At 37.6% G+C, this 27,296-nt stretch overlaps 2 protein-coding genes and 1 non-coding gene across 5 annotated transcripts in view; 2 read left to right on the top strand and 1 right to left on the bottom strand.

Moving 5' to 3' along the window:
- Positions 1 to 21,134, bottom strand: part of atp7b (ATPase copper transporting beta) — a 30,985-nt gene extending 9,851 nt beyond the window's left edge. The window contains exons 1-14 of one of the 3 annotated variants that reach the window (XM_034012057.3): positions 21,055 to 21,134; positions 15,882 to 17,085; positions 13,776 to 14,039; positions 13,004 to 13,167; positions 12,260 to 12,421; positions 10,426 to 10,502; positions 8,767 to 8,941; positions 7,626 to 7,859; positions 6,326 to 6,417; positions 5,185 to 5,312; positions 4,180 to 4,334; positions 1,828 to 1,962; positions 789 to 983; positions 172 to 354 (exon numbers count right to left, since the gene is read on the bottom strand). In XM_034012057.3, the coding sequence (XP_033867948.3) occupies positions 172 to 354; positions 789 to 983; positions 1,828 to 1,962; positions 4,180 to 4,334; positions 5,185 to 5,312; positions 6,326 to 6,417; positions 7,626 to 7,859; positions 8,767 to 8,941; positions 10,426 to 10,502; positions 12,260 to 12,421; positions 13,004 to 13,167; positions 13,776 to 14,039; positions 15,882 to 17,085; positions 21,055 to 21,099 (3,213 nt within the window). In that variant the 5' untranslated portion in view covers positions 21,100 to 21,134. Of the gene's footprint in view, positions 1 to 171; positions 355 to 788; positions 984 to 1,827; positions 1,963 to 4,179; positions 4,335 to 5,184; positions 5,313 to 6,325; positions 6,418 to 7,625; positions 7,860 to 8,766; positions 8,942 to 10,425; positions 10,503 to 12,259; positions 12,422 to 13,003; positions 13,168 to 13,775; positions 14,040 to 15,881; positions 17,086 to 18,939; positions 19,349 to 21,054 lie in introns of those variants that run through there. The other 2 variants (XM_034012056.3, XM_034012055.3) reach the window with 2 other exon arrangements.
- On the top strand, positions 19,815 to 19,924 carry trnal-caa (transfer RNA leucine (anticodon CAA)). The gene is made up of 2 exons: positions 19,815 to 19,852; positions 19,879 to 19,924. It is a non-coding gene; the product is annotated as a tRNA-Leu (tRNA).
- A 1,710-nt stretch (positions 21,135 to 22,844) lies between the features above and the next one.
- On the top strand, positions 22,845 to 26,577 carry LOC117406822 (GDP-Man:Man(3)GlcNAc(2)-PP-Dol alpha-1,2-mannosyltransferase-like). Its single transcript, XM_034011145.3, has 4 exons — positions 22,845 to 23,231; positions 23,535 to 23,756; positions 24,581 to 25,512; positions 25,876 to 26,577. The coding sequence occupies exons 1-4, from the start codon at positions 23,194 to 23,196 to the stop codon at positions 26,157 to 26,159; spliced, it is 1,476 nt and encodes a 491-aa protein (XP_033867036.1). The 5' UTR covers positions 22,845 to 23,193; the 3' UTR covers positions 26,160 to 26,577.
- Positions 26,578 to 27,296: the final 719 nt, after the last annotated feature.

Genomic DNA, 27,296 nt, shown 5'->3' with positions numbered 1-27,296 from the left:
ATAATAATACAATATAGCATACTAGAAGTAAAATGTCTCAAGTTTTATGAAGGGCATGACAGTGGATGCCTGAATTCCTAAGCAGCCTCAGAACCCCCATATTTACAGAGTTAAGCAGGCCTGGTTTCCATCCCAGATTCTGTTTTAAAAACATTAGGTTAAGCAACTCACCTCCTTGCAATACTTTGTTACAGCCATTCCCAGTGGATGTTCGCTGCTCGCCTCCGCAGTGCCCACCACTGCAAGCACCTTCTTCAGGGGCAGCCGCGCTGTGTCCGATATCATCAGCACTCTCATCACCTTGGGGACACCGTTCGTGATGGTTCCTGTTTTATCAAACATCACCGTCTTTATCTGGAGAGAGTGAGAGTAATTATAAATATTTTTTCCCAGTTCTTTAACACAAAAACCATAGGGAGTATGTTGATAGTGCCAACAAGAGTTAGAAAAACAGATTTTTAAAGAGTTGCTTATCTTTCCTCTAACATGTTTAAAATCCACCAGCAAAACAATATGCACTTTAGTTCACAGTGGAAACAAGTCTCTGTTAGTTCAGTGCACAAAACCTCTATACAGGACAGTAAGTTAATTATCTGCATTTTATTCTTAAAGGTGTAGTTCCTAAAGCTTATAAATCAAGTTTATTACCCTTTATCAGCTTCAGTGGCATGTTTACTGTTGCCCCATTACCACTGAGCAGTTGCACACAAACAATACAGAATAGCCCCTCCCCAATGTTGCACATACAGTACTGTACTGGGGTCATATTGCTTTTCTGAAACTGTTACCTTGTGTGCCATTTCCAAAGGTTCTCCTCCCTTAATCAGTATTCCATTCTGAGCGCCCACGCCAGTGCCCACCATCACAGCAGTCGGGGTGGCCAAGCCCAGGGCACAGGGGCAGGCAATAGACAACACTGTGATGGAGGCCTGGAATGCGAACCGGACAATCACATCTGTCTTGGGGATGCTTTTGTTGTAACCCTAAAGACAATGAGCCCAGTCAGCTGAGATGTTTAAACCCCTCAACCACTCAATTGCTCACATTCTTTCTTCTAATTGTAACAGGGCAGAGGCTGAGCACGAACCCGCGCCCCTGCGTACCGCAAGCAAGCCTCTAAATCACAGTGCAAAAGAGCCGGGCTCTGGTAGCAGTGGCTGGTTTTAGAGCTTTTAACCTCATCTCATCTCACGACAGGGGACAGAATCTATAATGGCAGTGTATCACACAACACTGCCCATTACATAATGCAGAGGTTTTATTCAGAGCAGGACCCAAGCACACCTGGAGCTCTGGTTCTCCAGGAAGGGGATTGGTAAGCATAGATGTAAGCATGTAAAGGCATGGTAAATTCCTGGTTGGAATTTCACAACTATAACAAACTTTGCAATCCATGGTAAACCACAAGAAAAACATGGGAAAAATGACTGTGCACATTTTCATTGGTAAACTTATAAGCGCTGCTTCAAAGAAAATAGTCACATTTTCTTCAATTGCCCCATAGCTCTACTTTGGCACACTGAGGACATTTATTGTGTTAAGATCACAAGATAAATTATCTCATGGTAGTGACATTTCAAAATGTCGAGTTTAAGACACACATTATCTTGTGGTCTCTACACAACAATTTGTAATGCAGAGATCCTGGGATAATTAATCTTGCGATCTTGACATAACACATTTTTCATTTACTCCCCCCTCCCCCTTGATAGCCACTCAGCACTGAGCAGTCCCCACCAAATTAATTTCACTGGTCTGAATTTTGTGCTTCATATTTCTGGCTGCAAAAGCAATGCTGCTAACAAAAGTAGGTGTTTCATTACTTACTGGAAAATAGTGAACCACAATGTCAAAATTCACAAAACCAATGATGAGCCAGACTACTAATGTTAATACTGAAACACAGATGATGAATGGGACAAAATATCCACTTAGTTTGTCTGCAAATTGCTGGATTGGTGCCTGTAAAACACAAAACAGACATTAATTAGATGATGATACAACCAAATGCATCTTTGTACAGATATCGTACTACACACAAGTAGATGGCCACAGTCCTACATACTTACACTGCTCTCCTGGTTGAAGAAAAGTCATATATATATATATATATATATATATATATATATATATATATATACTACATGATCCAAAGCTTTGTTGCTGATTAATGTGCCACTAGGGAAACGGCAATATACATCACACACAAACACCCACAAAAAAAAACACATTTATTCTGTTTGCTATATGAGAAAATGCTGCAGCAAAACACAGAACCTTGTTTAACTATACTGGTACATAAATACTTTTTTTATTGTTATTTGATATAACCGTATGTTTAAGGTATGTCTTTTGCAACGTAGTTAGTGATTTGTTTGAAACCCTGTAGAAAATGCTATCATCACACAGCCTCACAAAGAAGGAGAAAATGTAAGTAGCCTACTATTACCGGCTGTGTTGAACCGGGTACCTGACAGCAAGATAAAGTGGAGTGTCAGTGAGATTGTGACAGCGCTGTAATAGCATTAACTGGAGTCAATGCAATGAAAAGTTTTTGGAATACACTCATTCTCCGGTTTCATAATTTGAAAAAAAAGGGGAAAAATTATGTTTTGGGAGTGCTGATTCTGACAAACTATTTATTTATCTGGCCTAAAGAACCGATTGATCTTCAAAACAAAAACTGGGGCCATGTTTGTAGTGCCAATGAGAAAACATGGATTTTAAAGTATTGGTTACCTCTCCTTTAACATGTTAAGCTTCAATAAAATGAATAAGCAGTTCTTAACCTGACCAGCAGAGGGCCATATGTGTCTCCTTTTGAAAACGGTGCTAAATTCAAGTAACACCCTTTAGGGCAGGGAAATAAAACAACACATTTTTACCTCAAGAGAAAATTCCCCTTCTTTTACAACTGAATACCAGTAGAGATGTTCTTTTTACTGTTTTACTATTGTTACAGCAATAAAACACTCAGAAGGAATATGCATGTACAGTATAATTAAGGCTTTTGATTTTCTGTTTTAACCGATAAAAAACGATAAAACAACCTCAATACAAAAGAAATGAAACTGGTGTATATCCAATAAACACTGAAAAAACACTAGAGATGGTTACTTAATTCACGTTGACTTGACCCCTTCCCCCAATTAAAAAAAACAAAAACTACCAATATGTATATATATATATATATATATATATATATATACACACACACACACTGATGCATTTAGAGCATCAACAATTTACTCAAAGCCTCCACTAGTGTTTTCTACTATTATAACAACCTTGACTTGCATAAAGAAGGAAAAACATTGAGTGAAATAGCTTGCATCACTCGATTTTCAAGGTCTGGTATCCGAAGCATAATCAACAAGTATAGAGAAACATCATCTGTAATTGACAAACCCAGGACTGGAAGACCCAAAAAGCTGTCTAACAAGGATGAGCAATACTTGAAGATAATATCCTTAAGGAATAGAAAGAAGACAAGCGTTGAATTGACAACAGAACTGGCAGAAGGCTCAGGTGTCATTCTGAATATCTTAAAACCACCCGCTAGTGAGTGGCAGCAAATTCCTACATTTCTATTGGAGGATTGTACATGCGTGCAAGATTTAAAACGAGATTATAATTTAATAATACGGAGCATTGTTCTTGCTTGTGACACTTCAAGCTATATTAGTTTGATAGGGTTGATTTACATGCAGGTGGAATTTAAGACAGAATTGCAAATTGTGGTCGAAATGGAAAAAAATGCCTAAACACACTCCAGAAGAATATGCACGTGACGATAACGATTTAATTGTGAAAGACAGATAAGGAAAGAAGGTACAAGTGTACTGTCAAGTTACTATACATATTGTCACAGAAAAAAACATTCAAGAATTAGCACCAAATCAAAAATAAGTACCAAAAAATGAAATTAATAAAAACTGAAAAGCAGAAGCCCTACTATAATACTCATTTTAAATTGTCTGTCAGTTATGACACCTTGATATAACATAAACTGGAACATGGGACCCTAAGGTTATCCTCAATGCCCAATGCTTGTATACGGCTTGAAAGGCCTGTTAACCTGTAATACATTGTCCTTGTATGTTTGCCCTGATATCAAGCTCTTGGAATGTCTTGGTGTTCAGAATTCTGTGAAGCAGCAGGGAGTGTTTCTTTTGTTACCTTTGATGTCTGTGCCTCCTCCACCAGCTTCACAATCTGTGACAGGGTGGTGTCGGCACCAACGTGTGTCGCTTCTACCAGCAGAGAGCCGTGCACGTTGATGGAGCCGGCGATAACCATGCTTCCAGGCCTTTTAGTGACAGGCATGGGCTCCCCTGAAAACACAGATATGAATTACAAACATTGGGATCGCAGTGGTAATGTTATGTGATGATGTGTTGTGTGTTTGCGAGCCTCAGCACTGTGCTAGGACGCTGGTGTGGATACCAGCTCTGTGAGTCTGTGCAAGTCTTCGGAGGCCAAGGTCAAGGCCGAGACAAGACTAAATCACGTCAAGCTGCAGCACTGTTCTGTTTTAAAAAGTGTTACAGAAGGATTTTCTAAAAAAATTTTGCTGAAGATCACCAAATTTGAACCTTTCCAGTCCACTTTAATATTTTTCTTTTTTTCTTATATAAATTTAGTCATTGCCAATGATTCTTTACCCAGTTTTCTCCTCAATTTAGAATTGCCAGTTGTGTTGTTATTAATCCCGGTTCACTACTGCAACCCCTCTTCGACTTGGGAAATGGAGGCTGAAACACACAACCTCGGAAACATGTTCCTGCCAAGAAGTCATTTTTCACACTGCAGATCCACAGCAAAGCCATCAGACTTATAGTGCCCGCGGTTAACAGTGGATTGCCCTGCTGACCTAAGCCCTCCCTACCCGGGCGGTGCTTGGCTAATTGTGCGCCGCCCCCTGGGAACCCTGGTCATGGTCAGCAATGACATAACCTGGATTCGAACCTGGTTTTAGAGGCTAGCGGGGAGCCAGTTTACTGTTTGTACTAAGTAAAAGTATATGCCTGGCGGCTGACTTTGAACATGGTTGGGTGGATGCTAATCTTAAGCAGACAAATTGGTAACATATGAATAACTTGGTAACGTGGTAAAGTATTTGGAGGACATTGGGTGGATTCAGTGCTGTAACTGTTCAGCTGAACTAACCATGCTGTAACATACCTGTAATTAGAGATTCATCTGCCATAGAACAGCCTTCAATAACTTTCCCATCCACTGGAAACTTCCCTCCAGGAACGACCCTCACAATGTCTCCTCTCTGAACCAGCTCCACCGCAACCTGCTCCTCGCTGAAGCACAATCACAGGGAGCTTTTAATGGGGAGGGACTGCTTGTGTTAAAAGCTTATGGGGGCAGGGACTCCTTCAACGTGTTCTTATTAAAGGTTTTTAAATCTCTCATTGGCTTGATTAGTACCATGCTGCCTTTGGTCACGTTACTTTGAATCAAAGTTCTGAATTTCAATACATAACACTGTAAAACATCAGCATGGCCTACAGTAAAGATTGTATATGAAATACTGTAAAATACAAATGTATGTATGTGTGGCACAGCACACTACTAACTAAAGTAAACCCAAATATTATTATTAATATAATAATAGTATAAAATGGGTCATTTCAATAAATGCATATCAATGAGCGAGGTGACCTCTGAATATTACAGTAAAATGTGGAAATATAATTGTTAAAAAAATTAATATTCAAAACAATAGGCAAACCAGGGATCAACCTTGTATTATTTTCTGATGTGTATTGAATTGAGGTGTTTTTGTTATTTAGTAAAATGTGCATGCATATCCGCAAAGCCGTTATTTGAAATAACTGATCATTATTTTGTACCAAGAGAACACAGCATCAGAGAATAGAATCTAGGCATAAAAAAATGAATATTTATGTTATTTCAGACATTAAAAGGTAACTCAAGGAACGTTATTATAAATGTATACTACAATAGGTTTAATTAATTAAATAACGCTGCCTTTTACTAACTTTGCCTTTTACTAACTACTAACTGAAAATAAAGGACATACATTTTCAGTTTTCAATATTGAAATATGCCCGCTTGGTTGCTGAACTCAAAATAGTACTAGGTCTAGCATTGACTGTAATGGTGTTCATGAATGCATGTTTGAATATTCGTACTAGTCTGGTCTTTCTTTATCTCTACAGTATCTCCTGACCCTCTTTTGCGTCACTCCTATCTGCGGTGTGCCCTTGACAGTGTTGCCACAGTAGTGACGGTGTTGACAGTGTAGTTATGCATTACAGCTGTCAACAGAATCTTGTGAAATACACCGTACCTGAGAATAGAATGGTCTTGTCCCAGAGTTACCACAGTTGCGTCTGTTGCCTGCAGGGACATTAGCTTAGCCAGTGCTTCCGAGGTCTTACTCTAAAAATGACAAACACCCAAGTATTCTGTTTAATACGAATAACAAAAAATGACTGTTACAATAAGCAAGGTTCACTTTATAAGTAGTTTAGCAATGTATAAAATACAGGAGTGTTGATACCAACAAATATGCCTTTTGCTGTTGAACTCAAATATAGTACTAGGCATGTCATTGACTACCATAGTGTTCATTAATACATTAATTCAATATTCAGTCTATTAGATTGTATACTGTATGTATACAACATAATTACAATTATAATTATTATATTTGTAATAATTACAAATACGAGAAAGCTGTAAACACACATTACAGTGTTCTGTATGCTAAATTGTGCTACTGCCCCTTATAAAAATAAAGCATAGCAAGGTGTAATAAAGCATAGAGAGAGAGTATAATAAAGCACAGGTAGGTATTGTAAAGACCAGCGAGGTATGGTAAAGCATATTAATTAAAATGGCAAACTACAGTAAACTATGGTAAAACTTTGATAAAGGGTCATTTATATTTGCAACATTTCTATACTAAATATCACTACATTTAAAACTAAGCTTATGTTTTTTTTTTTTTTATTGTCACAAATGAAAATGCGTTCTATGACTGTTAAATGTGACTGATATTAAGCAGAGTGTGCTATAAGCAAAGTGCTGTTTTCAGGAGCATGTCCCCTTTGATTCCAATTGTATTCTGACATGCAGGACATTTCCATGTGGTGATAATAACAGGAGTGATACTGAGCAGGTTTGACCGTGTTTACAATAACGGAGGTTCGATTTTACATTGAAATGTAATTCATTTGTGTCTGCTATTAACTACATTCTCCACACCTTAGTCTTTTGTACACTCTACCAGAGATGTTATTCCAGCTTGTTTACCTTACTGATAAGTAATTTAAACTGTAGCAATGTCCCTCCCCCTCCCGTAACAGTTAAATAATGAGCAACTCTGCAAATAAGGAATAGTGAGAGAACTATTTGATACAAAGGGCTATAAACCCGGAATAGGTCACCAAGGAAGATCATTAACTCAAACAGTACCAATGAATTCGAAAGAGTGATTTACTTTGACTACCTGTGCTTGATTTCCCTGTGCGTTTACTCTGCTACACTGCACTTCACTATGCATTTATCACGGTATTCTGCAGTAATTATTGTAACACATTTCTGTCCATAGTTATAACTTCATAATGCAAAGGCACTAGTGTTACCTTTGCAACATGTTCCAGCCACCTGCCGAGGGCAATGAAAACAAAAAGCATAGGCGGGGTGTCAAAGAAGGTGACTGGACTTTGCTCAGCCCTTTCTACCATGGCCACTATCACGACAACGCAGGAGTACACATAGGCGACCGATGTTGCCAGCACTATGAGGACGTCCATGTTGGCCGTTTTGTGCTTGAGAGATTTATAGGCTTGAACGTAGAAGTACCAGCCTCCAAGAAACTGAAAAGCAAAAACAAAACATGCAGTGAGCTCTGTCATGAAGACCAGGTCAATTAAAAAAAAAAATTGTTTTACAAAGCACAATTTAGGGAACCAACTCACACAAAAGAAAAGATAAAACCAATCACTTCAAAACAATAAGAAACTCATGCAGACAAATGTTTCGGTAGTGCCCTTCTTCAGTGTACCAACATTCAGAAATGTTGCATGTTAAACTAGCCACTGCAAAAACAGTGCTCCCTTATGCAGTATATAATGTTCTAAAAAACTGTTACTCTAAAACTACAGAAACTGTTTATCATAGTCTCTAAGGTAAAACTAATAAGTAATTACACTGATGAAGCCACATAGCCAAAATGTATGACTACTCAGTCTAGTTTCTTGTAAATTTTACCTAATGAACTGTTCAAGTAACAGAAAATGGAAGAGAATCTACAGTGCGGTATACTAAGTTAAATTAACTTCATCAGAGTGAGAGTGAAAATAAAGTTTGGAAAAAATGATCAACAGGAAAATAAGAGACTTGCCAGAAAGTGTGTTTTGTTTCTAACCGTTAATAATAAACACATACCTAAAAAACCTGGAACACTTTTTCACATGGTTTAAGAATGGAATTTCATAACCTCTCATTTTTTGGTTATAAAAAGTGTATAGGGGATTTGCTTAAAACTCCTTGCCATTGCTTTTCTTTTAGTTCACATTGAAAGAAAAAAAAAACCTGCTGTATTACTGCTCCTTTGTTTATTTGGTGTTACTTTCTAAGGCTGGACCACACAAATAAGAATTGTGTTGTTTTGTGTATGATTGTGTCTGTGTATGACAGGACCCCCTTGTAAATGAGGCCTCGGCCTCAATGGGTTAATTTCCTGTATAAATAAATAAATAAATAAATAAATAAATAAAATACCTGCACGGGGGTACACAGAACAAAGAAGGCCAGGTTGAGAATGGACAGCCCTGGAACAATGTTCTGCTCAGGGGGCATGGAGCCACTGTGTTTACTGTCCATTATGATCATGTAGATCATCAAACCCATGACAGGGATACCGAACACCAAGCTGAACAGGAACGAGTTCTTCCACCTGAAATCCAAAAGGTATGTGAATGTAGAGGTGCAAAACTGGTTCAAACAAAGAAAAAAATATAATGTAAATTAAAAGCAGCTTCTCTATTTACTGTGTTTACTGTGTGTGCACAGCCTTCTTGACAACCAAAGGCAGGTAGTCTTATTAAGATTCCTGTTCTTTTTTTTTTTTTGCCTGACCTTTCCACAGAAATCTGCAACCCATTTATCTTTAAAGACTGTTGGAAGGAATCTTTTTTAATAACTATTTTGAATGTAAGATGCTCTTGCATTAAACAGTGCTTTGCAAAAAGGAATAAACGTCCCTCTCCAATACTGTAAAAAAAAGTTGTCAGGAACTACAAACTTGACATGTAATCAAAATTGTTTTTCAAAAAACTGTCCTCAACAAAACATTCCTTAAAACGGGTTTTTGTGATTCTGTGCCACACTTAACTCTGTGTTCAGCAGTGAGGGTCAAAGCATGTTGCTGGCTAAAGCATGTCAGTCAACAGGGGAAGCAGCTAGTTGGTTAGACAGGAAAGAAGCCATTAAACGGTGGGGGAAAATGTCAACCATCCAGTTGAAATGGCTAAGCAAGTGCAACACTAACTGTAAACATAGATTTATTTAAGTATAGTATCATATGTGTGTTTGAACATTTGAGATCCTATATAATGAATGGAAGTGAACAACCGGTAAGATTATGGAATTCTTTGTTGTGGATGATTGTGACAGAAATACAATGAGTCTTGGTTGTAAATCTCCCTCCCGACCTGTGAGGGTGCTAAGCAGCGAGAACTGAATTCATTGGACGGGCTGGTCTGACAGTTCTTTCCCAGGGTCGGGAAATCGGCCAGTCTGGATGAAGGTGAGACTCTGTTGCAAGAACGCATTGACCCGGAAGGTAAACGATGTGGAAGCCACAGATTGGAGAGGTGGTTGCACCCATTTACCAAGGGGTCACGTGTGACAGCATAAAAAGGGGACGCAGAATCATAATCTGTTCCTTCATTTTGGGTAAATGTATTGGAGACCAGAAGGACCCGTGTTAAATGTACCGTGAGTGTTTTGTCTTCGTTTGTCTAACTGTTACTTGTCTGTTTGTTAGATGGCTAAACGCATGTTCCTGAGCTGTCGCCAGAGGCCAGCACCCACCCAGAACATCACTGTACTAAAGCACACTATCGTTATATTCACCACTAGCACTACTGCACTCACTAAAGGACTAGTGTCCGTGTATGTTTTGTCTGTGTCTGTCTGTTTATTGATTTATGTGTTATCATTTGGGATTTCCTCGTGCATTCTGTATACAGAGCAGTACCAAGCATTGAGTACTGCCTGTATTTCATTATTGTTTTCTGTTGGTCAGTTTCGACTATTGGATTAAAAATAAAAGAATCATCATATCACCAGTACTGTGTTTGTCATTGTTAGGAGCACTGCATCACCTCTACACCTGTGCACTATAACCCACTTTGCCACAATGACAAATATACTTACTGTCTTATTTCCACCTGGTGGTCCAGATTATTGGCCCCTGTCTCTTTTTTCATCAGGGAGGCACTGAATCCAAGTCCCTTAAAAATAAAAAATGCAAGTACTGTGTTAAAAGGTACAACCTTTTAGGGGTTCAAAATTCCCGTCTTCAAGGTCCAGAGATCATGGTCTTTGATCCAGATATATTCTAAATTACTTAAGGAAACAATTTTATTTAATGATACGTATAAAATCTGACCTCGAGGACTTGATTTGTGCACTCCTCCCTGTACTATACATACAAAACCATCGAACAAAAAACGTTTTGTATTTATAATGTACTGTGACAGAGATTGGTTCTTGGTGTTATATCTCCTTCCCGACCTGTGAGGGCGCTGTGGACTGGATGGCTCGACAGTTCATTCCCAGGGTTAGGCGGACGTCGGCCATCTAGAAAGGGGACGGAGCTGCGGTACACTAAATTGGATTGGAAGAGCGGTTGCACTCGTTAACCAAGGGGTCATGGTTGACGGTATATAAAGGGGTCGTAGTGGTGTGATCTGTTCCTTATTTATAGTTACGCTGAAACCGGAAGGACCTGTGCATTGTAATAGAGAACTGTGAGTTATCCAGCACTAAACCCGGATAACACTGCACTACTTGTTCACCATTGTTGCACGTAATAAATTGTACTTCACCACAAACACTACAGCACTCACTCTGGACTGGTGACCGTGTCTGTGTCCAATTGTGTTTAGTACTGTGTTTATTATTTACGGGCCTGCAACCCTTTCTCATTACTGTGCAATACACATTGCTGTGTATTGCAAGCTCTTTATTATTTACTGCTTGGTCACCAGACCGTTGGATTACAAATAAACAAACCATTTCACCCGTACTTTGTTGTCTGTTTGTTTCATTGGATTGCTGCAGCTGCACTTCACCTGCACTACACCTGCACACTAATTACCACTTTGCCACATGTACTGAATAAATAAGGGTTAAAATGATCAAATGTACAGATCACACAATAACATTTACACATGTGGCCATTCCATTGGCTGCCTACACAAATGTTCTGGTGATTTCTATGGCCCTTGATCTCCATTCCACAAGGTGTACAGTAGGTCTCGGGTGAGCTTTATAATATAAGGTGTTTTTCTTTGTTTATCTTTATGAGTTTTGATACTTTAGTAGAAAAAAAAATGCTATTTATTTGTGATTTTATTCACCACTCGAAGTGAACTGATTGTTTCTGGTACAGTAGAACCTGGGAGTTCCGAACACCTTGAGAATGGAGGTTCGTCGTAAGTCCGAAAATGAATTTTCAATGGTTTTATTAAATGTGTACACTTGCTATCTGCACCCTCAATCTGGCGGATAATACAAGGATACAGCACAGTAATGCAATACTCATATTGTTATGGTTCTAAAGTCTTTAAAACAGTACTATAAAGGCTAAAAAAGGCTAAATTTAAGTTAATTGAAGTGCCTATCTGGTTGAATGATTGCATACTTCCGGTTGAAAGTGGGGTGGACCGGTCAGTTCGTAAGTTTGGTGTTCGTAACTCTGGGGTTCTACAGTATTTCTCAAAAGCTTCTGGAGTGTTGATGTGTTGAGGCACCCTGAGAACTACAGATCTTGCAGGAGCACAGATGGAAGTCATACTCTGTTGGATCTCTTGTCCAGCACACTAAACTGCACCATAAACAGGGGGGGGGGGGGGGGCAGTAGTGAGAACGCAATAGAGTGTCTCTGGTGTTCTTTCAGTATTTTTTAAGATTTTTTTTGAGGTGTTTTATCTGTAACCATTGGTTAAAATCTAAAATAAAATATAATATAAACCAAGGTACATACCTCAACAATCTTGATTATGTCCCGAGCGCCAAGGATTTCAGGATCAAATTTAATATGAGCTTTACTCGTGGCAAGAGCTACTGAGGCATACAAAATCCCTTTGGTCCTGGTAAGTTTGGATTCAATGTTGTGCACACATGATGCACACGTCATACCTGTAATCTAAGAGACACAATCTGTTTAAATATTACACCACACGTTCCAAAGCATATTTATTTTATTATTATATGTCAATGTCCATCTTGTAGCAGTGACGTCACAACAGCGGTTTCGCCAAGCTTCGAATTCAGAGCTGGATACAGCTACTGTTTTATCAGTAAAACAAAAATAAATTACTTAATGAAATCTATCATCATAAGTAAATGGTTAGTACAAAAATAAAACACAATGGTTCTTTGTGGGTATCTTAAAAATAATCAGTTTGTGAGTAAAGACATAACCAACTCAGGACCATTGTACCTCTGTGTTTATGGCTTCTCTCACTCACTGATTATTTTTACATTAACCGCTTAGAACCATTGTGTATCCTCTTTGAATTCCACTCTACAAACAAAACAGGAGACCTCAGGAATGTTCAGTTCTATGTAATGTCAATACTAAAATATTGCAAAACAGTGTTTCATTGAAAATGATCAGTTTTGTTTATAATGTGCAGTTGGCACACTTCTGGCTAGGCCCTGTATAAATAACATTTCACCACAGAAAGGCCTTTGACTGTATTTGTTCCAATGTAATTCTACTTACAATTAGTTGTAGTTTCCCATCAGTAATGGCCTGATCTTCCATTACTGTGGCCCCAAATCCCAGATCTGTAATCAGTTGTGCTATTTGTGCAGGATCATAAACGTCTGGCTTGTACTTAACCTCTGCTTTTCCAGCCATCAGGGCTACCAGAACTGAGACAATACCTTCAAAAGGACAATGGAATATTACACAGTATTGGAAATTAATACAAAAATATAATCAATATATTATATTTATGCATTATGAACCTAAATCAAGTAGACAGGTGTTTGCCTTCTTCAGTGTACTGTACATTGAAGAGCGCACTAACCAAAACAAGTGTATACTTGACTCAGTTTCTGATAGATTCACCTTAGAATTCTGATTGTGCAAGTTATGGATGATATATTTATACATTCATCAAAATTCTTAAACCTGCAAATAAATGGTATATTAGCTCTTCCACTTCTACAGTGGTATCACATTTTATAGCTCATTAAAATTATTGTAATTACTAGTAACAGTAATCTTTTAATATGGTCGCACATTATAAATAAATAATCAAGAAAAAAATGGTACAGCACAAACATGTTCTAAGTGACCCCATTACAAAACCAAGTGCACTGAGGACAATAACAAAGGGACTGCAGTGTGGTCAGAGCCCGTGCCACCTAGTGCTATTGTCAAGCACGAACACTATTTCAGAACCACTCAGATTGACAACAAAGGTCATAAAATGGTAAGGGACAGTAAAAAATACAAAACAATTCAAAACGTGGAATTCCTCACTCACCACTGCGTTTCTGCAGGTTCCTCTCAATATTGCTGACGCAGGAGGCGCAGGTCATACCAGTCACCTGTATAAAGCACTTCTCTGTCCTGGCTGCCTCTGAGCTCTGGTCGTCCGCAAGGGATTTCTTTGGAAAAGCATCTAGAATGTAATCTGAGCTCTGTGATTTGGTGTGAGTTTTTGGTTGTTTCTTTTTCTGTGGGGTTCCGTGCCTGGATCTGGCAGCTTCATCACATGAACCCGACTCACTTGGTTTATCTCCATCTGCTTTAAAATACAGAAACAATAAGCTGAGTAACTATTGTGGAAAGGAGATACACAGAAATAAACTGGCACCCACAATATTGCTTATTCTGAATGCTACTACACGAATAATCAATTTAGCAATTCCAGTCCTCTACAGTATTTCCACTTTTTATGTAAATGTAATGTAAGCCATCCACAACTACAAAACACTTAGGGCCACATTCTCAAAGCTATTTACTCCAAATCACCATTAGCACATTTTCTTTCAGAAAGAACACACCCAATAGAGTTACCAAACCATGTATGAACAACTAAGGGCCTGATTCACGTACCAGCAGTAAAACCGGAGTTAAGACTGAAGGTGTGTTATTACCACTCCTCCAAACTACTCTTTGCTGTTATTCACGAGCATCCTAATGGAGGTTTTTCTGTGGCGTTTGATCAGCTCTCATGAATAATTAATTTGCATTAATACCACCCTTTTACCATTATGGTGGGATTCTTACCTTATTATCTCCTCTAAATAAATTGCCACTCGTAATACCTCCAATACAGCTGGCTGTAGGCACATTGGGATAATATAGCTTGTATTTAAATAACCTTTGTTTTAACTAAAAACGACTCAACAAGGGAGCATATTTTAACATTCATGTTTTAATGTTTGTTACGTGAGTTACTTTTTCTTTTGAATTGTATTTCTGTTGCTTTCAAGCAAAAGCAATGTGAAATGTATTATTACAGTACATGTTGTGGGTGAGTTTCTGTGGCTAATCATTTGGTTGGTGAGATTAAAAATATACATGGTTGAATCCACTCACTTGCAATGATTGTTTGTGAATGGTGAATAAGTGGCTGGACTCTTGATCCTAAGGATTTCTCTGTATCATCTTAGTCCCCATTAAACCTAACCTACCAATCTGTCAACTGAATTTTTGGACAGTAGATCTATCTAATAAATACATTATTCTGTGTTTGGAGAGTCAGGATGCTATATATTGTTATAGCAAGGTGATCAATAATGAATACAATATTTTCTTTTCTTTATTTGCATTAGTGCAGCAGTTTTTTTCTAAATAGTAGAAATATATAGTATGTGCATGCAGGTTTATTCTATTGGCAGTGTTGGCATTATATATACACACATATATACACACACACACACACACACACACACACACACACACACACACACACACATATATACATATATATATATATATATACATCACACTGCTGTGCAAAAGTCTTAGAAATGTTGCATTTTTCTACTCAGTTGTATTATGAGCATCAACAATTTACTCAGAGCCTTAGTGTTTTCTACTATTATAACAACCTTGACTTGCATAAAGAAGGAAAAACATTGAGTGAAATAGCTTGCATCACTCGATTTTCAAGGTGTGGTATCCGTAGCATAATCAACAAGTACAGAGAAACATCATCTGTAATTGACAAACCCAGGACTGGAAGACCCAAAAAGCTGTCTAACAAGGATGAGCAGTACTTAAGATAATATCCTTAAGGAATAGAAAGACAACAGAAGTGACAGAAGGCACATGTGTCATTGTCCATCAAAAGGTCAATTTTGAAATCAGGACTTAAATTATGTGTTGTAGTAAGGCTAAAATATGCACACGAACACAGAAATTGGACTATGGAACAATGGTCAAAGGTGCTTTGGACTGTTGATGGATGGACGACAACAATAATTTCTTACAGGTTTTCTTTATCATCAGATTCACAGCCTTGTGACACTTGTAAAATAGATGAAACTAAATATGGGACTAGTCTAGACTGAGATATTAATAAGGAGCAGAAGCAAGTTAACTAGTTTCAGAAATATATGATAAAGGCATCTGTCATTACCAGAGATGGATGCATCGAACCCCATATCTTCTATGGCAGCTCTCAAGTCTTCAGGATTGGTAATTGATGGGTCAAAGTGTATTGTTCCTGTCTCCTCTGCTAACGAAACCTTTATCACATGGACTCCCATCCTCTGAGAAACCATGCCCTCAATGGACTCTACACAGGAGTGGCAGGTCATCCCCCTGATATCAATCACAGTTGACATGTTTTGAGACTGGTTTCGTTCAGTGCTTGATAAACTATGATGCAACACTGGCACAATAACTTTTATGGGAGCAGATGTCTGGTCCTCCACTTCATTGGGAATAGATATTTTAAAATTCCCAGGTGGGAGGCTTTCTATAGCCTGCTTCACTGAAATCAAGGTAATTAGGGCAGGATTATACTGTAGCTCAGCACTGTTTGTTTCCAAGGACACCTTGATGCCCTGCACACCTGTCATTTCAGAAATGTTAGCCTCAATGTTACAAACACAAGACTTGCAATGCATCCCTCCCACGCCCAGTGTTACAGTTCTCAAGCTGGGTTGTTTTCCTGCAGCCTTATGGAATTCATTCTTCTCTGCAGGCAGAGTTGTCTTTCTGGTGCCACTTTGCAAGCGCCGAATATCAAAGGAGCCCAGTTTTAAAGGGTCAGGCTTGCTCTTGATGGTAGCCTCAAAACCCATGTCATCTATTTGTTTTCTCAAATCCTCTGGTTGTATGATGTCTGGCTGGTAGGAAATGACAGCCTCCTGGCTGTTCAGAGACACTCTGATTCGCTGCACTCCCTGCAGTTTGCCGATCTTCCCTTCAATGGTGTTTGCACAAGACTGGCATGTCATGCCCTCAACCTGAATCTTCACAACGGACTCGGTGAACGAGGGGTTCCTCTTGGCCTGCCAACCAGATCTGGCTAAACTGGCATCAAAGCCCATAGCCTCAATTTCTTGGCACACCTTCTGTGCACTGATGGTGAAGGAGTTGTATTCCATGAAGGCATTGTTCTTTTCCAGAGAAACCTTTATCCCCGCAACGCCCTTCACTTTGGAGATTTTGCCCTCTATGGCCTGTACACAGGACTGGCATGTCATGCCCACGATGTTAATAGTAGCTTTGCAGACATCAGTAGGGGAAGGGTATAGCTCATTTTGGCTGCCAGGTTCATACCCCAAGTTCTCAAAGGCATGGCTTGGATATAAAGCAGCATGCTCTAATGACTCCTAAAAGACAACAGAAATGAGATGTCAAGTTCCAGAAAGCTTGATTGGATAAAAAAAAAAAAGTCCTTACCCATGACAAACTGCATAAGACCACAAAGGGAAGAATCACACAGGGAACAGTTAATGTTTTTTAATGTTTTAATAGTGTTAACCATTACATATTGTATATATTTTGGCTGCATTAAAATCTGTCAGCAATGGAAAATATATGGGATACAACTTAACACCCTAATAGCTGTATATTCTGAACCATGCTATCACAATGAAATGCATGCTGATTGCAGCTGTAGAGATCACTGTTCCATAGCACATGTATGTGTACTCTTCCAGAAAGCTGGCCCAAAAATACATTATTTCCCCTGTCCTTGACTGACTCATGTCCTCAAATCTTTGTCATCAAGTGTTTCTAATCAGGTGATTGTAATTGCACCTGAGTTAAAAACCGCAAACACTGCAATCAAGTGTATCTGTTAAGAGATCCCCTCTATACCAGTTTTGCAATCATCTGAAGAACAGGTGCAAATAGACCATATTTTCAAATACTTGCTGATGCCATAGTAATAGGCCAAAAGATTACTAATTCTGTTTCATTTTTTGTATAAGTTTCTTTGTTTTTTTAAAGTGGGTGTTTCATCCACAAGATTATTTAAAAAGATTAAAGCAACATTTATCTACTAGCTCTACAATGTCAACAAAACATAAGGTTATGCTATTTTGCTGTTGTTATGCTATCAGATAGGTGTATAAAATGTTAAACAATTCAGAAAGTTCTTAGGTGGGGATATCTTTCCTTATTTATTTATTTATTTTTTAACAAAAACCTCTATTAAAACACCATATTTATAGATTTAATACTTGAATGAATATATGTGAACATTATCTTTAACCTTTTTCAACCATAGTTTTTGATGTTTTGGATAAAAAGTAACAACTGACATACATAGTATATTTAACAGGCAAAAATAACTGGAATCATTTTTTTTTTGTTTGTTGTAGATACTTTTTTTTCGAGACCGTCACTTTCAATTCAAACACAAAATGTCTTGTTTTCAATCACTCGACAACACCCACAGTACGGAAATGTTCATTCATGATCAACAAAATGAGAATAAGTTAAAAATTCATGTAAAGCTGGTACATTTGTATCTCAGAAACTGGAGAGGAACAGGAAATTAAAACAAGGTAAAGGCAATTATCCAAATAAAGCTGAAGCACTAACGGATAACGACATAGAACGTCTGTACAGCAAGGAAAATACTATGTTTAAAAAAACCCCAACTGTACTGCTGAACCTCATCTTCTTTAATATTAGCATCACAAGGGTATCCATGTATTATAAAAAACAATAGATGGGCCTCTTTAGTGAGTTAACGAAAACAATTCAATTTCTGTGACAGTTTATAAATTAATCGACCTTCGGTCTCGTAATTTATGATGTGACAGAAACCCTTGATGGTATTTTCCTGTAACTCACTGAAGCCCATCTATTATTCTCTCTAGATATACATATATAAACAGTTACACAATATAACCACATGGTGACACTGCCTTCTATGTATAAATCCCATTCAAACAGTTAAAACCACTGGCCTTTGGCACAAAAGTAAAACGTAAAGGTGAATATTATTTATCTATAAATGTTAGACCAAACAGAAATATGTCTCCTAATATGTATGTATGTATGTATGTATGTATTATTATTATTATTATATCTATCGGATTTATTACAATTATTTTGCACTTAACGGTGAGTCTTTGTTTAACTTTTTAAAACAAAGTCTAGTCATTTAAACAGCAATCACAGTAAACGACTACAGGCAACTCTATAAACTTTTTTTTTTTTTTTTAACTAACCTGTTCGTTATCCACTTTTTCTTCAGAACTCGAATTCATAAGCTTTTTATCTTCTCTATTAAGTCTGTGTTCGATTTTGGTTCCAGCGCTGGCAGACCACTCGTCGTAGCTAGCACCTTCTAAACTTGGTTGTCTGGCATGACAGGACACCAATGTCGCCTGCCCGTTGCCAGGTACAGGGTCAGGTCCGTCAACCGGTATGTTAAAGGCTTTTGGTGAAAACGTTCTCATTTTAAACCAGCTGTTCATTCGCAATGGTCTTCTTGTATAAGTTAGGCATTGTGTGCTTGTCGCACATCCGTTAGTGTTGCAGACCGCACTCTGCTGTGCTGCACACAACTTAAACGGTGACCGACAAGTTAATAAAAAAACTCAGCTAGTTCCTCCTCCTCCTAGTGCTAGTACTACGATTTTTTTTTTTTTTGCACTCAGCACTCCTTCCAAAAAATCCCAGCCGAGTGCACAACTCCAACGTGTAAAACTGTATAAAACGTACAAAACTGCTGAGTCACTTTCCAATATCGATTTTGCACCGTCACTTAATTTTTAACACAGGAACTATGGCGATAGTAAATTTAACATTTAATATCATATCTTAAAAAAAAAATAAAGAAAGAAAAACCCTTGAAAATGTCATGCAATAAGCTTTTCTGCGGAGTTTTGTATCATATTTCTGATACACAATTTGAACACAAGAGTTTCCTGCCGAACAAACATTTTAATTATGAGCGTGCTTTCGTAAGCGTATTGATATGCCGATGTTACAGTTTATCAAAGCGCAGTGCTGTTCTTGAATAAAAATTACTTGACAAATGCCTCGTTACTGCATTACATAAAGACGTATTATAGAATTATTTCGAATGACTTTCATGACTGTCAGGATGGCCGAGTGGTCTAAGGCGCCAGACTCAAGGTTAATACCTTCCAAGTAGATGGGTGTTCTGGTCTCCGAATGGAGGCGTGGGTTCAAATCCCACTTCTGACAAACTTTTTTTTTATGTTTGTTAAATTTCATTATAAAATTACATTTTCAACGATCAAATTCAAGGTTTTCAATCACTGTATGTAAACGTAATTGGTATTTCATAGTATAAATAATACATATACATATTCAAGCAAAAAAGCATTACTTCATGGAGTGGTCATTTATTGTACCCACAATGCACTACAAAGTAAACTTCTTACATGCCATTGTTGTCGATATGGCAAGTATAGATTTGTGGATTAATAATAGTTTTCTCTATATATTATACACAATGAAGTGGGTAGAGAAAATAATGCTGTATTCCCATAATGCCATATGTAATTCTACCAGCAGTAGGTGCTAGAACATTTCAGCAATAAGAACGTCGTATTTGTTGTGTGCTGCATAAGGTCCCTTATACTGTAAAAGTTTACCACAGTGACTGTGTATATACTATTATTATTATTATTATTATTATTATTATTATTATTATTATTATTATTATTATTATTATTTATTTCTTAGCAGACGCCCTTATCCAGGGCGACTTACAATCGTAAGGAAATATGTACCATGCATGGTTTGTCATGCTTTTTAAAAACCGCTATAATTTTGATAATTAATTCTGTTTGAAACACGCGCAAGGTTAAAAACAAACAGCAAATGTAGTTCACAAATCAGGCCCATGCGCCTATATTATGAACAGAAGAGACTTTTCTTGAAAGCTAGCTATTTTATATCATATTTAATCTAATGCACAGTATCAAATCTTCATATATTGCCATGACTAATACAGCAAAGACGAATTTCTTTGAACAGACCCACAAATAGATTTTTTTTTTTTTTTTTTTTTTTTTACAGAATGATCACATGCATGTTTTTAAACAATAAACATTTAATGTGTGTATGTTCCTGTCAAATTTACAGTAGGTAAAGGGCAACAGTCCAGGGACACCAGGCCATCTTCTAAACCCGTTCAACTTCAGTTGTCTAGTGTCTACTCCTGTAAACCTCAGAAACACATGCATTTCTTTTAAAGCACTTATAACAGAAGTCTAAATGTTTTATTTAAAAAAAAATCTTCACCTTCTCCATCACTCTGATGTACACATCATGAAAATACAAAATGAAAAATTGGAAAAAGAACTTACTGTGAATGCGTAATGTCTAATTCTCCTTAGTGGGACACTGTGCATTATGAACACAAATGAACGTATCTGAAGGTACTAAACCAGCGACCTCAAATCCTATAACGACCAGCAGCACAATCTTTTTTTAGGTTAAACTGAAGGCAAGATGTATTTTTTGACCAATCATGAGTCGCAGACCACATGACTGTCATAGGAATTCAATTGCTTTTATCCAATTACACCAATCTCTACTATGTTGCACATACTACTTATATATGATTATTATTATTATTATTATTATTAATAATAATAATAATAATAATAATAATAATAATAATAATAATAATAATAATAACAACAACAACATCTGGTTGTAATATGTGTGGATTCTTTTGATTTGGAAGTAAGCGAGGCAAACGAGTTACAATAAAAAGGTGAGTTTTTGTTTGCAAATAACAAGTTTCTGTCATATTCCCATTGTTCTCGGAATGAGCTGTGTGTTACTTACTTACGTTAACTTAAGTCTTAACTTACCGTACTAACGTACACTCTTGTCGCGTTTCGTGGCGTCAATGGAATGCCAGTGAATTGGAATCCTTGTTCCTGTTGCATTTTCACTGCGAGGATAATCGGAATGTTAAGGTATCAAATAGAAAACGTATTTTCATTAAAAATAATAATAATAATAAAACTTTAACTGCAAAACATTTAAATAGTGCAATACAAAACTACACGAATACTCCAATTTGTAAATATACACGTACAATAAAAGTGCCTTACATAATTATTTCAAACGGTAAGAAATTACTTGAAAACGTCAGTAGTGTAAGCTGCCTATGTTTTAAAGCTACATCCCTATTACTTACTGTACAACAAAACTGAAGAAAGCGAACTTATTTTGTTGTGGCTAGTACTGTACTCATTATTGTCAGTCAAATGCAGTGTGTACTGTTTAAAATAAAACAATAACCTAGCAACATTATATAAAACTCGACAAACTTACTAAATGTTCGTCAAATACACAGTCCACGGTGGACTCCGAACCTAGGTCATGTACATAAAATACACACCCCCAAGAACATGAACTAGTAAAAGGAAAGGACTGAAAATTAGTAAAAAGAAAAAAAAAATGTCAGTACAAAATGCTTATAATTTGCAATATGGCTTTACACTATAGTCAACCCATTGGATTTTACCCATTCATACATTTCGCTATAAAAACAGTTACTTCACAGCAGATCTTATTTTTCAATTTCCTAAGTATGAGTGGCGAATATAACACGTTAAATCCATAAATAATTTAGCAAACTACCACGTGACCTACCACGTGACATTGCAAAACAGTGTTTAGCAATGTACTCATACTACATTTATTCTAGTGGCTAGAGTGGCTGCTTTTATTCCGTGTAAAAGAAGCAACGCTATTGGAAACAAGTAAGATGTTTTAACAAAATTGCATGTACAGAACAGAAAATATGAGGCACTTTCTACACAGAGAATTAGGAGGGTCTGGAACCAACTCCCCAGTAATGTTGAAGCTGACACCCTGGGATCCTTCAAGAAGCTGCTTGATGAGATTCTGGGATCAATAAGCTACTAACAACCAAACGAGCAAGATGGGCTGAATGGCCTCTCGTTTGTAAACTTTGTTATGTCCTTAGGTTCTTATAACACAGTCGTGGCAAAATATATAATTAACAGCACAAACAATATTTTCATGTTCGAAAATTACATTTTATTGACCAAATTATAAAATAAATTAATATTAACATTGTCTAAACTTATTAATAAAAAATACATAAACATTGTTTTATAGTTTTTTGTATAGCCTGCAGTGGCGATTAAAGTAGTGTGTCAGTGGTGTGTGTGTAAGAAACACATACATTTACAGTATAACTTTTACACACAAAAAACAAAAACACTTTCAGCTCAAGCGAAACATTAAAATGAATTGCACCGTTTCGACGATTGATTAAGTTTCACTTCACCCTCCGGAAAAGCTAAACCAAAAAAAAAACTTGGATTTTAGTTTATGTTCCAATCAGAGCTTTCTGCTATTGATAAAAATCCTGCGACGGAATCTGATGGAACTACTGTAAACAACAGCGGCCATGATGTGTTACACTTCCGGGTGGAAGGTACATTTACTGTTGTCAGAAAATGGCTGAGCACGGGTTGTGTCTGTGTGAATTAATCCGGTAAGTTTTATTTCTTGAAATGTGTATCTTCTGAGTGGCTTTGTTGAATGAATCAGTTGGAAATGTAAGGGCATTACACTATTAAAGAAAACGTTGTCAAGATAAAAAAAAAAATGTATTTGATTATCTTGTACCGCTTCACTTACTAATGCAATCGGTGAATTAAATAAATATACTAACATTATAGAAGCTACTGCACTCAGGTATCAGCATGTCACACTGTTGGCATTTAGGGTTCACTGTCCGATTCCAGTACAACACCCCAGACTTGATTACGTTAAATGCCTTCCTTTCCTTTTCCAGATTATTGTGGTCCCTGTTGATCCCCAGTCTCTTTGCCTGTGTGGTTTTAACAGCGCTGCTGTTTTTTCTGATCCTGGGAATTCGATTATGGATGCAACAGAAGAGAAAAAACAGACAAGAGTCAGATAAGTCTCCAGTGGTGGCGTTTTTTCACCCCTATTGCAATGCTGGAGGAGGGGGTGAAAGAGTGCTGTGGTGTGCGCTTCGAGCCCTTCAGAAGAGGTAGATAAAATCATGTATTTTGTAATTAAGATTATAATATAACAGGGGTTGAACATGGGCACCTCCATGGGCAGCCAGGGAAACACTAATTTGAAGCGTCTGTTCAACGGTTTGAAATTTTACTGGAAGAAAACGCGATACTTTTCCTCAGTGATTAACACCGTTAATTCCTACAGGGCTGTTCGGTGGTAGGAATCTTCAGCAAAATGGCCCATTGAAATCACTTTGAAACATTTGTCCTGTCTTGGATACAGAAGTGCCTGCCCACCTGAAAGCTTACTATTAGCCCTCTGTCAGTATCTGCTGTGTTGCCCACCATGCCTGAAACTGACATGCAACTGTGAGATGGTGTTTTTATACTGTAGGAAATGGCAATTGCATAACACATTAAGATGTCTTATGAGCGACAGACCGTTTACACAAAAGTGAGGACTATTTATTGCAGGTGTTTTTTATTACTCTAACCCTTTCATATGCCAGATTAAAATGGATATTTCACGATTCTATAATACATGAGTTCGCTTAATGCACAGTTAGGGCATGTTGACAGTAAATTGTACTATTCTCTACAGTGAAGTGGCCCTTCATTGTTTTCAATATTTCAGTTTTTTTTATGTGCGTCGGATAGCAAAATGAAGAGGAATCGAACAGATGCGCACTTTTTTAAACAAGTAACCAAAGTACTTGCTGCTTTTTATATGCTTTTGTAAGTAATGTATATAGCTACAATGTTCTATTGCTGAGTCTAAAACTAATAAATCATAGATCAAATTAGTGCCCTCAAAACAATATACATGCAATAAAATGTCAAATTTATTTTGTAGGTATAAACATGCAACCTATGTGGTATATACTGGTGACACAGGTGTGACTGGGGAACAGATCGTGGAGGGGGCTTACAGAAGGTTCAACATCAAGCTGCCAGGACCGGTGAAGTTTGTTTTCCTTGAAACGCGCCAGCTTGTGGAAGCCAGTGCTTACCCTTATTTCACCCTATTGGGTCAAAGTCTTGGGTCAATTGTACTGGGATGGGAGGCACTCATAAAGTGTGTTCCTGATATCTACATAGACTCCATGGGCTATGCCTTCACACTGCCACTGTTCAAATATCTGGGTGCTTGCCAAGTTGGGAGTTATGTTCACTACCCTACCATTAGCATCGATATGCTCTCTGTGGTTCGTGACAGAAATCCCAGATTCAACAATTCTGCTTTCATATCCCAGAATCCTATTCTTAGCAACTGCAAGCTTCTCTATTACTTCATGTTTGCGTTTTTGTATGGACTGGTAGGTTCTTGCAGTGATGTTATAATGGTAAATTCCACATGGACCCAGAATCACATCCTTGCTCTGTGGAGATGTGGTGCGCGCACGAGTATTGTGTACCCCCCTTGCGATGTGCAGACATTCCTAGACATTCAATTGGCGGAAGACGAGAAGAAGAACCACCATTCCATTGTTTCCATTGGCCAGTTCAGGCCAGAAAAGGACCACTCCTTGCAGATCCGAGCATTCCGCAAGCTGCTTGATAAGAAGACTGCTGAGGAGCAGGCGGATCTGAAGCTCATTCTGATTGGCGGCTGCCGTAACCATGAGGATGAGGACCGGGTGACTCAGCTCCGAGACCTGTGTGAGAAGCTGGGAATCGGGGACAAAGTGGAATTTAAAATCAACATTCCATTTGAGGAATTGAAAAGGCACCTGGCTGAAGCTACTATTGGGTTACATACCATGTGGAATGAACATTTTGGAATAGGTAATATAACCCTCGGTTTGTTTACTTAACAAAGTAAAACAAAAAAAGTATACAATAAATGTATATTTTGTTAACAAAACAACATCGACGTTTACATTTTATGTATTTGTTGACTTAATTAGGTCCATTTCATATTTGTGGCGCCATATTTTCTTCAGGTAGTTACATTATTGTGTATTATTATTTTTCTTAAATGGACAATATACAAGAGAGATTTAATGTTGTGACCTTTTACAGAGTTTCCCTATATGGGTGGTCAGTCTATCAACAAGTCAATACTGTTGTTTATGCCACTTATTATAGTGTTACCACTTCACCACCAGATAAATCTCTCCCCTCTGCTTTGCACTCTTATTTGTGCAGGTGTTGTGGAATGTATGGCTGCTGGAACAGTTATCCTGGCTCACAACTCGGGAGGCCCCAAGCTAGACATTGTGGTTCCCTATGATGGAGGAGTGACTGGATTTCTGGCCGATGATGAAGACAGCTATGCCAAAGCCATGGACAACATTCTCTCGTCTTCCCCAGAGAAGAGGTTGGACATCAGGCGAAATGCTCGCCACTCAGTGGGCAGATTCTCTGACCAGGAGTTTGAGAGGTCTTTCCTGGCTGCCGTGGAACCCCTTATGTTGACAGAAAACAGATAACAAGCTAGTAGTCACACTAGTATGCCTTGAAGTTGACCATGCTTTCCATAATTTTCTTTATACTAAAGATGAGGCTGATATGCAGGGACCAGGGGTGCTCTTAGATTATACAGGTGAAAATGGGAATGGGTAATCCTTTCTCCTGTTAAATACAGCATTTTGTTGCATACACAGAGCTCACTCCACAAGGGTGGGTTGTGATGGTATTATGCAGATGTCGTCAAGCAGGGAGGGGCTTATTTTTCTTTTTTTTTCTCCAGTTTCTAAGAGAGTACATGTAATGGAAGGTTTGTGTCCCTTGGATAAAAGGCAAGCACTGTATGTAATGAAGACTGTATATATTAAAGAAGAGATGTAATGTGATATTTAATTGAGTAGCAATCTGAAAAAGTTAAATTAAAATATAATGGCGATGTTGTCAAGGGGTCTGTGCGTCTTTATTTCAGATAGTTTTGTGTAAATCTATATCGGTTGTAAAGAAACAGAGTTTTATTATTCTTGCCAAATATCCACGAGTGCAGGAACAGTAATACATTATTATTAAGAAAACATATCATGTAGTAATAAACAGATAGCTTGAGACGTGGGTTGAAGAAAATGGTTAGACATAGGTCAGTCTAGAGTGTGCTGTTACACCAAAAAAATAACCACGTCCAAAAGGTGAACATCTTCCTTTGTGATTTGTACTTTATTATAGCATGCTTCGAGTAAGCTACATTTCAAACAAAACAATAGGAATACTAGATGATATGCACCACTTTACACCACAGTGACCCACTGCAAACTACTGGATTTCAGGCACGAATCAGAACATTACATTTATATACAACGCAATACAATTATGCAAATATTTCTGACACCATTTATGATAAACATCTCAAGACACTTAAACAGTACATAAAATATGTGCAAACTAAAACTGTTTTAGTTTTTGTTGGGGAAAGTTGAAACTGATAACCAAGGCTTCTGTTTAAATGTGTAAACACCTCCATTTGGTTTACTACTAATAAACATATATAAACTAACATTATGCAGCTGACAAGTCGAATATCATTTTTCCTGATATATTTTTGTATTATGTTGCAGTCACGTATTGACTCTGGCATTCTATTTCTTTATTAAACCTAGCATTTTTCT

The sequence above is a fragment of the Acipenser ruthenus genome, chromosome 8 (assembly GCF_902713425.1).
Source record: "Acipenser ruthenus chromosome 8, fAciRut3.2 maternal haplotype, whole genome shotgun sequence".
Taxonomy (NCBI): Eukaryota; Metazoa; Chordata; class Actinopteri; order Acipenseriformes; family Acipenseridae; genus Acipenser; species Acipenser ruthenus.
Note: the sequence above shows the minus strand (reverse complement) of the source record. Positions and strands in the feature narration are given on the sequence as shown.